The 13815-nt window shown below is 50.1% G+C and overlaps 1 protein-coding gene across 1 annotated transcript; it reads left to right on the plus strand.

Moving 5' to 3' along the window:
* The first annotated feature begins 3595 nt into the window (after positions 1-3595).
* SRSF6 (serine and arginine rich splicing factor 6) lies at positions 3596-8493 on the plus strand. Its single transcript, XM_066561333.1, has 6 exons — positions 3596-3878; positions 4306-4454; positions 5732-5859; positions 6027-6235; positions 6777-6866; positions 6992-8493. Exons 1-6 carry the CDS (start codon positions 3772-3774, stop codon positions 7353-7355), a joined length of 1047 nt encoding a protein of 348 aa, XP_066417430.1. The 5' UTR covers positions 3596-3771; the 3' UTR covers positions 7356-8493.
* Positions 8494-13815: the final 5322 nt, after the last annotated feature.

The raw sequence follows: 13815 nt of genomic DNA on the forward strand, positions 1-13815 counted from the left end.
TTGCTGCACACAGAAAACACTCCATGAATGTGTGAAACCAACCAAGCCCTTTCCACTGTAACACTGCCTGTTGCACTCGTGAATTAAGCTTTTATTAAATGAAAAAAATTTAAGAGACTCTCACAGATCTTTAACTCAAACTCAGGAGTTGCTTTGTTACAGATTCACCCAGGGCAACACCCTGGAAGGGAAGGCAGTGGTGGTGCCCTGGGCTGTCACAGACAGGGATTTTCCAGCATGGAAGCATGAGCTGAACACAAGCTGCTTTTAAAGCAGCTGGGAAAAATCCTGGAGTAGAACTAAATGTGGCCTTTTTACTATTTTGATTATGTAGTATAAAATATAAAAATGTTATCTGCATTAGAATAGAAATGCTTATATAAAATATAAATATTTAATGTAATACAATATAATAATTACATTTATAGAAGTTTGGCTCCAATATACAAATCATAGTGTACACTACAAATACTTTGAATATAAAGCCCAGCAGACTGTAACAGTGCATTTATCTACATATTGAGAGGATTTTTATCAACAGATTGGGAGAATTTTCCTAATTCAGACTCTTAAAGGGAAATCAGGACACACTCTTGGTGACTCCAAGCAGATGTTTGGGATTCTCCTGTGCAGCCATGCCTGGAAGGGACTCCACAGACAGAGCCCTTGGAGCAGCCCGGGCTCTCAGGTGGCTGTGACAGGGCTCTGTGGGACTTTCTCAGACTTTCCTTCTTGGCTGATCCTGTCTCTGGAGGAGAAGAACCAGTGCCTCAGAATGCTGGAAGAACAGAACCTGACACTGAACAATCAGGTGTCTGGGTTATTTTCTGCTCTTAAGCAGGCAGAGCTGCTCCGTTCTCAGCAGAGAAGAGAAGTGCAGGCAGTTAACAACCAGGTAAGCTGTGCAGTGGCATCCTCTTCTCCAGGGACACACAACAGCACCTTTGCCTTGGAGGCCCCAGCCTCTTTCCCCTGCCAGCAGCATCCACAGCTGCCGTGTTCTGCCCAGGGCTGCTGCTGCACCCTGAGGCTGAGCCTGGATCTGGTGTCAGCTGCAGAAGTTTTCCCCCATCCTCTCCCGGGTCCCAGCAGGAAATGTGGGAGGAGAAGCAGCAGCAGACTCCTCTGGAGCTTCTCTGTCCCTCTGTTGGCAGTGTTGTCCCAGACAGAGTCGGTGCCTGTGCCAGGCACTGAGCAATGTGGGGACACAGAGGTGGCTGTGGCAGGCTGGGCAGGGCACTTCCAGCACAGCCAGTTCAGCCGCTGTTCAGAGCTGCAGCCCAAGGATGCCCATTGCCTCCCTTTCCCTGTTTTCTCTCCATTTGCCTCCATTGCAATCTTTGCCTCTGTGCCTTCTGGGTTTGGCTTGAAGTCATTTCTCCTTCGTTGCTCTCCCTGCGGCCCACTCTGCTGCCTCAGGAGCAGCCCTGTCCCTGAGGCTCTGTGCATCCATCTTCCAGATCCGGGCCCTGCAGGACGCAGTGCTGCAGATGGAGGCTTCCCAGGCAACTCAACAGAAGCAGCTGCTGAAGGAGCTGGAGGAGTCTCGAGCAGGAGAACGCTCTTTGAGGGACTCTGTGCACGTGCTGCAGGCTGAGGTGTCTGAGCTGCGTGTGAGGCTCCAGAGCTCTGATGACAGAGCAGAGGCCTTGGCCATACAGTGTGAGGCTGTGGAGCTGGAGCTGAGGAAGACACAAGCTCAGAGAGACAACCTCAGAGCCCGCAACCGGGAGCTGCAGAAGGAGTTGGATGAAATTGAGCAAGGTACAGCTTCTCCTCTCCCACTCACTGCCCCATGCTGTCTCACCAGCTGAGGAGCTGTAGGTGGATGCCTCAGCTCCATTCCCCCCAAACTCCAGGCCCTGCCTGAGCCTCCAGGCTATTGGCCTCTCTGGAGCAGGGCTGCACAGGCATCCCCTGTGCTTTGTCTCTCTTGAGTTGCTCACTCTGCACAAGGCCAAGAACAAACACACTCTCCTATCCCTCTGAACCTTTGCCCCTTTCATTCCTGCCTTTTTCTCTGCCTGGAAGTTTCCTTCATTTCTGTCAGCTTTGGAGCCTTTGTGGGCTTAGGGCCTGGCAACCACAGGCAGGTAGAGAAGACAGTGCTGTTGTCTCTGCAGGATGCACATCAGTTTGCCTTTGCTTTGCTTTTCCCCTTCCCATTTCCCCTTTTCTTTCCCTTCCCTGCTGCAGATTGTGTGCAGGCAGAAGCCAAGCACATCTGTCTCCAAATTGCCCTGGAGAAGGAGGCCACTGAAAGGCAGGAAGAGGCTGTGGCTCTTCGACAGGAGGTGGCATCTCTGAGGAGGAAATTGGAAAAGCTGGAGAAGGAAAGGAAGGATGTGCTGGTGAGATTGGCAGATGCCACAAAGGGCCATTTCCTAGCTATGTTTGGACCTTCTGTTATTAGTTCTAAAGAGCACCTTTTCCCAGTTTAACTTTTCTAATTGCATTCTTCTGAATAAGGAGGAGAAGATGTTGTAGTCATGGCAAAGCCAGTTAATGCTGAGGCTGCTGATTTTCCTCCATGCTGGGCTTCTGTGCCCTTGAACCTTTAGTTCTCAATGTCCTCAGTGTCCCTACTGACATTGCATGGTTTGGGGAATTCCTGGTGTCCAAACCCATGTTCAGATTTCTAACTATCTGGATCTGGAAGGACAGGGGAGAGTCCCAAGTTTGCTGTTAATAGAAAGGTGTTTGACCTTGGCCATGGGAGAGCAGCCAGTGGGGAGAGAGGAGAGGAAAGCCAAGGTCTGATCCCCAGCAGGACGTGTGCCTGCAAGGGGAGAACTGGTCCTGAGTGGCAGCAGAGAATGACAGACTGATCTGGCCATTGCTGCTGCCAGAGAGGGCAGTGGGGCTCTGGGGCATGGAGCCATGGGAACTCTACACAGGAGAGGAGGAAAAGCACTGCTGTCAGCCCAGCCCCAGGGAATGAAAGGCTGCGGCTGTTTGCTCTTCCCTTCCTCCCTGATGGAGAGCACATCCTCGTGGCACTGCCTGAATCCTGCTTAGCGGGCACTTGAAATCCTGGCTGCAGTTCTGGCAGCTCCTCTCCAAAGGAGCCCTGGAGTGGAGCTGCAGGAGGTCAGGCAAGGGCAGAAGGGAAGCTGGGAAGGGCTGAGTGAGCTGGGAAAGATGCAGCATCAAGGGGGCCCCAGCAAAGCTCTGCAGCATCCCGAGGAGCAGAGAGAGAGGGGCAGCCTGTGCCTGCCCCTGCAGCAGGAGTCTGACCCCGGAGCTCTCTCGGATTGATCCCGTGCCGCTGTGGGATTGATCCCGGTGTTCTGTGGGACCGATCCCGTTGCTTTGTGGGGCTGATCCCGGTGCTCTGTGGGACCGATTCCGATGCTCTGTGGGACTGATTCCGGGGCTCTCCTGGATTGATCCCGGGGCTCTGCGGGGCTCGCCCCTGGAGCTCTGCGGGACTCAGCGCGTAGACGCCGCGCGCAGCTCCCGCACGCCCACCGGACCCCGCCCGCGCCGTCGCGCGCGCGCGCAAGGCTCAACCACCGCCCCCCGAGCACGCGCAGCGGCGCGGTGACGTAAGCGCGCCCCGCCTCCCACTATAAATAAGGTGGCTGGTGGTGGGCGCCATTGTGGTGCGCCAGGCCCGGCCGTGCGGAGCGGGCCCGCAGCGCCTCCGCCTCTCACGCCGCCAGCGCTCTCGCTCCTTCTCTTTCTCTCTCTCTGTCTTTTTTCCTTCCCTTTCCTCTTCTTCCTCCTCTCCTTTCCTCTCCCTCCCCTTCTCCCCCCCCTGCCGCGGACATGCCGCGCGTCTACATCGGCCGCCTGAGCTACCATGTCCGGGAGAAGGACATCCAGCGCTTCTTCAGCGGCTACGGCCGCCTGCTCGAGGTCGATCTCAAAAACGGGTGAGCGCCTTCCTCCGTGCGCCCCTCCCGAGGGCCCTGGGCCGACCGGGCCCGTCCATGTCGCGGCCGCTGCCGCGTGGCGCCGGCGCAAGATGGCGGCCGGGGGGGAGCGGAGCGGGGGGGCCGCGGCATCGTCCTGGGGCCTCGGTGTGCTCCGGGGACCGGGTGATGGACCGCGGAATGGACCGGGAGCCGCGGCGGGGACCGGGGACCGCGGAATAGATCGGGGAATAGACCGGGGGCCGCGGCGGGGACCGGGGAATGGCCTGGGAGCCGTGGCGTGCCCCGGGGACCGCGGAATGGACTGGGGGCCGCGGCGTGGACCAGGAACCGTGGAATCGATCGGGAAATAGACCGAAAGTCGCGGCGTGCACCGGGGACCGTGACACTGTGCCCCCGCCTGACCGGGCCTTTCTCTTCTGCCCAGCTACGGCTTCGTGGAGTTCGAGGACTCCCGCGACGCCGACGATGCCGTGTACGAGCTGAACGGGAAGGACCTGTGCGGGGAGCGGGTTATCGTGGAGCACGCCCGCGGCCCCCGCCGCGACAGGGACGGCTACAGCTACAGCAGCCGCAGTGAGTCCGGGCCCGTCCCTCCCCGCGGGGCTTGGGGCGGCGGCGGGCAGGGCCGGGGGCGGGCAGGGCTCGGCTGGCACCGAGCCCCGGGCTGGGTGGGGAGGGTCGTTAGTGGGGGTTACCCGGTGCACCGCTGGGGCTGCAGCGTTTTCCTCGGCACCAGCGGCGCCCTCGGGTATCCCGGAGCAGTTGTGGCTGCCAAATCGTGGCCTTCTAGAAAGGGTTTGCTGTGCTAATTAACGGCTCCGGTATTCCTGGGAGCATTTATATGTGACAGCGATGTTGCATCAGTAATGTTAGTGTATAAATATCGTTGTGTAACTGGGGGAGAATCGCTCAGCTGTGAACTTTGATGTGATTGATTCAGTTGGATATATGGGAGGGGCGGGGGGAGGTTTTGGAGCAGGAATCTGTTGTGCTGAAGGGGGGGGTATTGTAAATATTTCTGTGCTCGGCTCGCTCGTGTAGCTTCTTGAGCTGAGCTGTGTAGAGCTTGAACGGCCTAGTACTGTAACTAAAAGTACTAAGGTTGATTTTTCGGTGGTGTTTGGAATCGTGGTGTTGGGGGGGTGGGTTTCTGTCTTTTTAAAAAAAATCAAATGTATGTTGTTTTAAAATTGTTGCATGTTCAATTCAAACTTTTTAACAAGTCCTTGATGTTTCAATTTAAAAGTGACCAGTGGGGCTGAGGCTGTGTCCACTGAGGCTAAGATGACTGCCTTTCCTGGCCATGGCTTTTCCATACATTGTGTGACCCTTGCCCTATGACCCTTTGGCTGACCTTACCGGAAGCCATGACGACAGCAGCCTTTTGCCATTAGACGCAGGGTGATGGTGAGGATTCCAAGGGTTAGACAAAACTGGTTAAACTGAACTAGGTGACTGTTACCTTGCGTGTTTTGTGGCCAAACCACCACCAAAAACCTCATACTGTGATGTAAGTACTTAGTGTAACTAGTAAACGTTTTTGTAAAATGTAGAAATGCATGTAATCAGTTAAGTTTTATATTTTACAATGTTCTGTAAAATAAAACTTAGCAAGGTGAATCTAATAAGGAGCAGTCACTCTCTAACAGATCTTAGGAGCACAGACTTGTAGGATGTTAGTCTGTTTGATTTGCCATTAATATAGATCATGGCAAAATTGCAAAGTTTATTGGAGGCTTAGCGAAATAAAGTCCTACTCCAGTAAATATGACTGTTAAACTAACTTTTTCAGAACATTGAGCCTCCTTTGTCTAGGAGACAACCTAACTTTGTTTCTTTGTACAATCAAGGTGGGGGTGGTGGCGGATATAGCAGTCGGAGACAATCGGGACGAGATAAATACGGACCGCCCGTTCGTACAGAGTTCAGACTGATTGTTGAGAACCTTTCCAGTCGCTGTAGTTGGCAGGATTTAAAAGTAGGTATTGATGTTTTGTGTGGAGTCTGTTGTGAATATCAGGAAGGAAAAGCTTCCTTAATAGCAATGTTGATTTTGTTGCAGTAGAATAATTTAAAAGTGCTTGTGCACATTGAGTGCTGCTTGCAGATCCCCTCCATTCTGTAGCTGCCCTGTGCTCCCCGCAGGATTTCATGAGGCAAGCTGGGGAGGTGACCTATGCAGATGCCCACAAAGAACGTACAAATGAAGGAGTGATCGAGTTCCGCTCGTACTCGGACATGAAGCGTGCCCTGGACAAGCTGGATGGCACAGAGATAAACGGCAGGAAGATCAGGCTGGTGGAGGACAAGCCACGCTCCAGCCACAGGCGATCCTACTCTGGCAGCAGGTCCAGGTAACTCAGGGGACACACTGCAGCAAAAATGGTGACAATCAGCATGGGGATGGGTGCCCTACCTGCGGCAGTCACCTTCAGCTGATGGTTTAGGAATAGGAGGAGGCCTCAGTGTAGAAGGAAACATGTTACATGAAACAGCAAAGCCAGGTCTGAGCACTTTTCCACATGTGAAACCTCAGATGTGATTCACTGACAGTATGTTAAACCATGGTGGGACCACCCTTGCTCTTGAGAAGTTCTGTAGCAGCTTTTCTATGTTAGATTATGCTACTAGATAGCACAGTGTATTAGATGCAATCAGGAAGGTTCTTCCCTGTGAGGGTGGACTTCACAGAGCAGCTGTGGCTGCCCCTGGATCCCTGGAAGTATCCAAAGCCAGGCTGGATGAGGCTTGGAGCAACCTGGAATAGTGGAAGGTGTCCCTGCCCATGGCAGGGGGCGAAACACTGTGATCTTTAGGATCCCTTCCATCCTATACTTGATGCTGGAGGGCACAACCAGACAAAGAGAGAGGGAATGACATCTTGCATGTCTGCAGGTCACGATCCAGGAGACGGTCTAGAAGCAGAAGTCGGAGGAGTCGGAGCAGCCGCAGCAGATCCCGTAGTGTCTCCAAAAGCCGTTCCCGGTAAGTGCCCCAGAGTTAACACTGGTTAACCCTGCCAGTGCAGGAACTGCCTTGCTGACAGATGTTTACAGCTGCTGGAAGTGCACTGCAGGCCATGCAGAATAAACTCTCTCTCTCTTTGAAAGATCTAAATCCAGGTCACGAAGCAAAGACCGCTCCCGTTCCCGATCCAAAAGCAGGAAGTCCAGATCAAAGAGCAAATCCAAACCCAAGTCTGACAGGGGGTCGCGCTCACACAGCAGATCCAAGGAGAAGTCGGAGAAGTCCCGGTCCAGATCCAGGTCCAGGTCTCGATCTCCCAAAGAAAATGGTAAAGGGGATGCTAAGTCCAAGTCCAGGTCCAGGAGCAGGTCTCGCTCCAACTCTCCGCAGCAGCAGCCGTCTGCCAAGGCTCGCTCCGAGTCACCGCCCAAAAGAGCCGCCTCCAGGTCCCGCTCCAGGTCTCGCTCAAAGTCCCGCTCACGATCAAGATCCAGTTCAAGAGATTAGGACTACAACTCTCCTCTCACCTTGCACACTATTATGGAACATTTTCCTACCTGTCAGGCCATTAGTGTTATGTTAGTACTTCAGAAGTTGGTTTTTTTCTCTTGCAGGAGTGAATGGCCTAAGAACTAAGGCATAAAGGTTTAATTTCTATCCCAGATTTGACAGTACCAGGTGGAATAGTGGTACAAAGCAGGAAGAGTCCCCATTTTGTAGAAATTGAGCTGAAAGTTTGATTTTATAGCATTTCTGCAGGAGTAACTTAACTACTCTTAAATGCAAAGTGGTTTTTATATTAAAAATAAACTGAATATAAACAGGCTTAAATATGGGCTTTTTGAAAATATCCTTTTTTCGTATTTTTTTTTTCATGACATTAGAACTATGGGTGTCATTAGTTTCATAAGTTTCAGCTTGCTGCCAAAGGCAGGATTGCCTTGCTGGGCAGGTCACACAGTTTATCTTAATTTTGGAAGGAGTCAGCAAACTGTATAAACCAGTAACAGTACTAGGAAGATTTTAGACCAGCAATAAACTCAAGTTGGAGGACTTAAGTTGTACCTTGACTTGCCAAAAGAACATTCCCCCTATACTGAGACTGTATTAAAGGTGACAAAGGTACTCTGGAACCTGTATCCTACAGTATTGCTAAAAATCCCTTTGTTCCAGACTTGAAAGAATAAAAGCTTTCTGACATTTCTTGCTTGAATCTCAAGTGTCACTGTTGTCAGACATGAAGGTGTCTCTTGGCTGTGGTCCAAGTCCTTAGTATGCTGTATGGTTTGTCAGCCTCTGAATCCCCATTGGACATGAAACCCAGGTAAAGAAATCTGTCTTCCCTCCCCTTTGACTCACTTATGTTAACGTTTTGCTTCAGACTAGGAGAACTATAATCCTCTTGTGTGTAGGTCCGAACTTTATTGGAAATGTAATCTCTTGGAGCTAGAGTTCTAGTTTTAACAAAGGCTTTGCTAAACCACAGTTGCCAGTTCACTTAAATTGTGGAATAAGACTCATCCCAAAAAATCCCCTTTATAGTTAAATTGATTTTTGTAACATGCAGTAGCAAACATTAGAACTGCCTTGTACTCTTTATACAACGTGTAGTTTGACTTGTATAAAATTAAATTGGTGACTCAAACTCTTGTGTTCATTGCACTGAAATGGGATTCTTGCTCTGCCTTGTGCTGGGGAAATCACAAGGTACCCTGCGTTTATGGAGAAAACTTCTTTGGTTTAGTGAGAGACTTGGTAGCTCTTGACAGGCTCTTGGTGGTGAACTTGAAACCAGCACAAGCTCTTTGTGTCCCAGTGTGTCACCTTGTCCTTTCTGCAGGTGTGGCTGGGTGTGACAGCTGCACCTCTGGTCCCAAGTTCCACACCTGCCCAGAGGAATTGGGTCAGCACAGTGCACATGGGAAATGTGACTTGATGCCAACTTGTCTTTCCTGGAATTTCTTTGTGCTGTAAACAATTCTGAAATTTAGTATCTCACCATTTCCTGATGGTCTCTGAAAAGCTGCATTTTGCCTGTTGCAGGTGAGTATCCGTGCTGGGGTCCTAGGGAGCGTGTTCAGGTCTGAGTTCACCTTCCTGGAACCTGAAGTGGTTCTGTGCCTGGTGTTGCCATAAGATCAGGTTATCAGCCTGGGTGTTGCAGTGCTATCTGCACCTGACCCTGGTGGTAATTTGTGATAAGGAGTTCTTGGGTTAAATTGGAGCTGTTTGCTGAGGGTGGTGTATGTTAGCATGAGTACAAAAATGGTGTTGCAGTGTTGATTCCTGCAGGGTCTCAGATGGGAGGGGTGTACTGGGGGGCTTCTTTCAGAATTCACACTGGGCAAGAACAGTTCAGGTTTACAGCCTAAGATACACCTGACGACATACTTGAGATAAGCTGCTTTGGTTATACTTCTGATCATGGAGTAGGTCAGCCTTGAGAACTGCTCCTCTTTGTAAAGCAACTTCACAGAGAACTCTGATAAAATACACATCACACTCCTCAAAAGAAGGCTTGAACTTGGAGCTCAGCAGGTTGAATGTGCATATTCCCAGTATGTGTGATACCAAGATGTTGACCATTACTTTTTTGTAGATACATTCCCTTCTTTTTAAATCTGACCCCAGTGCCTGCCCAAGGCTGTCCTGGCCACTCTGGGGCCATGAGCACCCCAGCCTTGATCAGCAATGCAGAGATGGCTCCTAAACAGCTGCACTCAGCTTTCTGATTGCTGTGACAGTGACATTTTGAGTCCTCATTTATGAATTACAGGTCCCAGCTAATCCATGACTCAAAGTGAAATTCATTCACACCACTCGAACTAAGACTCAATGTCTGGGCATGATTCTGGGTGATTTTCTGACTCAAGGGCAACCTGACTCTCATTCACAGAAAGTGGCTTTTGCAGGGTTGTCTAATTTAGAGTATCTTAAATACTCTTTTCATTTTAAAATGAATGCCAGATTGCATTTAACCAATTTACCTGGAACTCCTTTAAATATCAAGATTTCTTTCTGTGTTACTGGAGCCACATTGTCTGTCTCCTTTGGCTGCTGCCCTTCGCTGTGCAAATGAAGCAGGGATTCCTTGGCATGACTCATCCTTCTGCATGGGTTTCCTCTGGAAAGCCAGGAGGATTTTGGTAGTGCCAGATCCTGAGCCAGGCAGTGAAATGCATGGCTTGTGATAATGCTGTAAGGAATCAGCAAAACCCAAACACCCTCAGTGTTCCAGCTTTGCCAGAAGCATTTTTTGTGGGAGTGGAACAATCTGAGGCTGCTGTGTGTTGGTAATCACAAGTGTGATTATTCCTGAGATCTCTTTTGGGTGTGATGAAAGGGGTTGGGATAATTCTCCATACAAGAGTAAAAGGCTACAGGAACTGCATGTGGTTTGCTTTGCCTGCAGTAGCAGCAATAGTTTGATGGGGAAACCACCTGACCTTGTCATAACTCAGTTTATAACCTGACCCTGGACACAATCTTTTGGGGATGTGGTTCAGAATTGGGCTACCCGACTTTTTTTTGTTTGTTTGTTTTGGTTTGCTTTGGGTTTTGTTTTTTGTTGTTGTTGTTTTTTTTTTTGTGCGGTTTTTAGGATTTTTTGGGTTTTTTTGCATTTGGTATAATCAATATTAATTTGTCTTTAAAGATACAAAAGAGAAGCCTGCTTTCTCATCAAATGTGGGGTGCAGGATTGACCAAATCTAAGTGTCCTGTAGCAAATTGTGAAAGCAAAATCAACACTACAGTTAAAAGTGAAATTTAGAATCTGGGACCGTATTTGCAGTCTGGTCCTGGCCTTTTCCTGTATTTGAAAAAGCATCCTTCCATGTATTTTATTTTTTGACATAAATGCAAGTTTTGTCCTTTAATCATAGAATCCCTGACTGGTTTGGGCTGGAGGGACCTTAAACCCATCCAGTCCCATCCCCTGCCATGGGCTGGGACACCTGCCACCAGACCAGGCTGCTCCAAGCCCCCTCCAGCCTGGCCTTGGACACTTCCAGGGATGGAGCAGCCACAACCTCTATTTGATTCACTTTTTATTTGACTCTATGTCAGAAGAGCTGTGTTTCTGTAAGGAAGGGCACAACTTCTGTCTGATGTACACTAAAATAAGTCTCTCACCTTGCAATATCACTGCTTGGAGCAGAGCTGAGGGGCCTGAGTAAGTGAGCCTCCTTTTTCCTACTATAACATTTCTACCTCTCCATTCTGTGGTTTCAGATTTTGTTTACAACTCGGAGATGACTCTGTCCCAGTGCTGATTGTAACCACCTTTAGATGAGCAATGGGGAGGAGCATTTAAAACAATTCTTGGATTTCTTCTTCACACATGGAATAACTTGAACTATTTCCAATTCCTACTGAAGTCTAGTTTAGGTTGGCACTGTAACATCCACAGAGCAATTTCATACATCAAAGAGCAAAAGTCGTGAAAGCAGGAACTTGCCTGAGGAGCCTGGAAATCCCAACAAATAGCTGAGGTGCTGGGAATGTCTTTGAGAGGTGATGCAAACCCTGGGATCATTTGAAACATTCATCATTTGGATGTGGTTGGTGATAAAGTTTTTCCTTTGGGTAAGAACTGAGTACAGTGATTTCGGTCCAAAATACCAAAAACAGTGCAGGGAAAGCTGCAGGTGGCACAAGGGTTGGAAGTGACAGCCTGTGCTGGCATGTGGATGGAGTGGGGGGGTTGTAGATTTGTTACTGGTGTGTGCAGCTCCTGGAACAGGATCATCCTGCAGATGGGAATAAGTTGTTAGTGCTGTTAAGCCAGCAGGTGTCCCGTGGGTCACAGCTCATGGGCCTGGTGTGACCACAGTGCACAACTGCACCCAGGAAGCTGCTGGGGCAGTATGGGCTAAGGTGCAAAATGCTTTCACAGCTCTTGTGCTCCTTGTTCTGCTCAGCATCAGCACGAGAGGAAAACAGCAGAGTCTCTTGTGATCACAGTGGTGACAGGGATGCTGTACAATTCACCTGGGGGGTGCCACAGCAGCTCCTGTTCTGCTCAGCTCTGGTTCCAGCATGGAGCACGTGCTGACAGTAACAGGAGACACAAGAAAAGTATTTCTGAAAGAGCCTCTTCTATTACCTTGTCTGGGTCTATTTGCTGACAATTAAAACCAGTTGCTCTGTGACACTGAAAGTGTAATCCACCACTTGCCATCATTCAGGTGTCAGCTGTGTACATGTGGCAGCCCAGACCAGAATTGTTCTATGATTCTTCACACACAACATCCCCCTAGAAAGCATGAAACTGATAGACAGCATTGCAGCGACCTTCCCAGTGGGAATAAAAGCTGTGGATGGCAGTGGCTTCCTGGTGCTTCATGTTTTAGGCTTTGGGACATGACTGTGGGTGAGGACAGGAGTGACAGGCACTGCCCCATGTGTGCTGCCATCCTGTAAATAGCAGGATGTTGTGGGGATGAATCCCAGCAAAACAAGTCCCAGAGCAGCACAGCCCTGCACACATTGGGTCTCGTGGGACTAATGGACCAGCAGAGTTGAAAAATCCAGATCAGAATAAATTAAGTCATAAAAGCATTACAAAGAGATAGGTTTAAGTAAACAAAAGTTCACAGAATCCCAGAATAGCTCAAGCTGGAGGGAATCCATAAGGATCATTGAGTCCAAAACCCTGCTCCTGGCAGGAGCACCTACAATGAAACCATAGGGACTGAGTGTTGTCCACACACTCCCTGAACTTGGTGCTTCCCTGGGGAGCCTCTTCCAGGCACTGAGCAGCCTCTGGGTGAGGAACCTTTCCCTAATGTCCCACCTGAAGCTGCCCTGAGGCAGCTTTGTTCCATCTTCGGGTCCATTGCTGGTCCCAGGAGGAGGAGATCAGCACTGCCCCCGGGAGGAAGGTGCAGACAGCAATGGGGTCACCCCTCAGCTTCTCTCCTCCCGGCTGAACGGGCCAGGTGGCCTCAGCTGCTCCTCCCAAGTCCTGCCCTTGGACCTTTCACCATCCTGGTCCCCTCCTCTAGACACAGCTCCAGCTCTCAGCTGTCCTTGGTGTGTTGAGGGGCCCAAACTGTCCCCAGGACTGGAGGTGAGGCTGCCCCAGAGCAGAGCAGGACAGTCACCCCCTTGATGTCCCCTAGGGCAGGGCTGGCCCTTGGGGCTGCCAGGGCTCCTGTTCCACTTGCCCTCAGCCCAAAGCCCCTGAGCCCCTTCCCCAGGAGAGCCCCCCGAGGCATCAGTTCAGATCCCTTCCAACACAGGTCACAGAAATGGATGTTGAGGCACAGAGAGGGAAATGGCCTGATGTTTCATCAGCCAGAGGGTTCACTGGGAAGCCAAAGTTGTTTCCTTTTTTTTACCTAATGTAGCTGTTCCCTAGGAATTCATCATTCTCAGTTCCTGATTGTTTTTTTGCAGCAAGCTTAGCCAGGAACAGGGAACTGATGGGCTGCTTTTCAACTAACTGAGTTTCACTCTGCTCCTGATTCAAATCTGTTTGACCTTCCCTCTGCAGCATAAAAGGGTTGATATGGGAAAATCTTTTTCTACACTGTGCCACTGGAGTTTTATTTGAAAATGGGAAAGAAGGCAGTAGCAACAGAGGAAATATATTGTTACTTCCCTCCTGATTTGCAGGATCTGTTGCTTCATCAGTCTGACTTAATATTTTTAATGTGGTAAAAATTTTGGAGTACAAAACTCAAGGTGGCAAGGAACTAAAGCTGTGAGGCTGTTCCTACAGTCTCCAAAGTGAGCAGGAACACTCAGTGCCCTGGGTTTGGAGCAGCCAGAGCTGGCTGTCAGGGTGAGCAGGCAGACACCTCTCCCCAGCCCATCCAAAACACAGCAACGGGTCTTCTCAGAAGCTTTTAGTACATTTGGTCCTTGTGCTTCCAGCCTTGGTTCCTTCCACTCCTGCTTTCTGCAGGTAAGTGGGACAGACCTTGTGTAAGTGTCTGAAGACACTTCTTGTGTGGCCACA

The sequence above is a fragment of the Molothrus aeneus genome, chromosome 17 (assembly GCF_037042795.1).
Source record: "Molothrus aeneus isolate 106 chromosome 17, BPBGC_Maene_1.0, whole genome shotgun sequence".
Taxonomy (NCBI): domain Eukaryota; kingdom Metazoa; phylum Chordata; class Aves; order Passeriformes; family Icteridae; genus Molothrus; species Molothrus aeneus.

Excerpts from the sequence above, each read along its gene's own strand:
- SRSF6 (XM_066561333.1), top strand. The coding sequence starts at position 3,772 with ATGCCGCGCGTCTACATCGGCCGCCTGAGCTACCATGTCCGGGAGAAG. Across the intron at positions 3,879-4,305 it reads GAGGTCGATCTCAAAAACGG|CTACGGCTTCGTGGAGTTCG; the intron begins GTGAGCGCCTTC and ends TCTTCTGCCCAG. Across the intron at positions 6,236-6,776 it reads TACTCTGGCAGCAGGTCCAG|GTCACGATCCAGGAGACGGT; the intron begins GTAACTCAGGGG and ends GCATGTCTGCAG.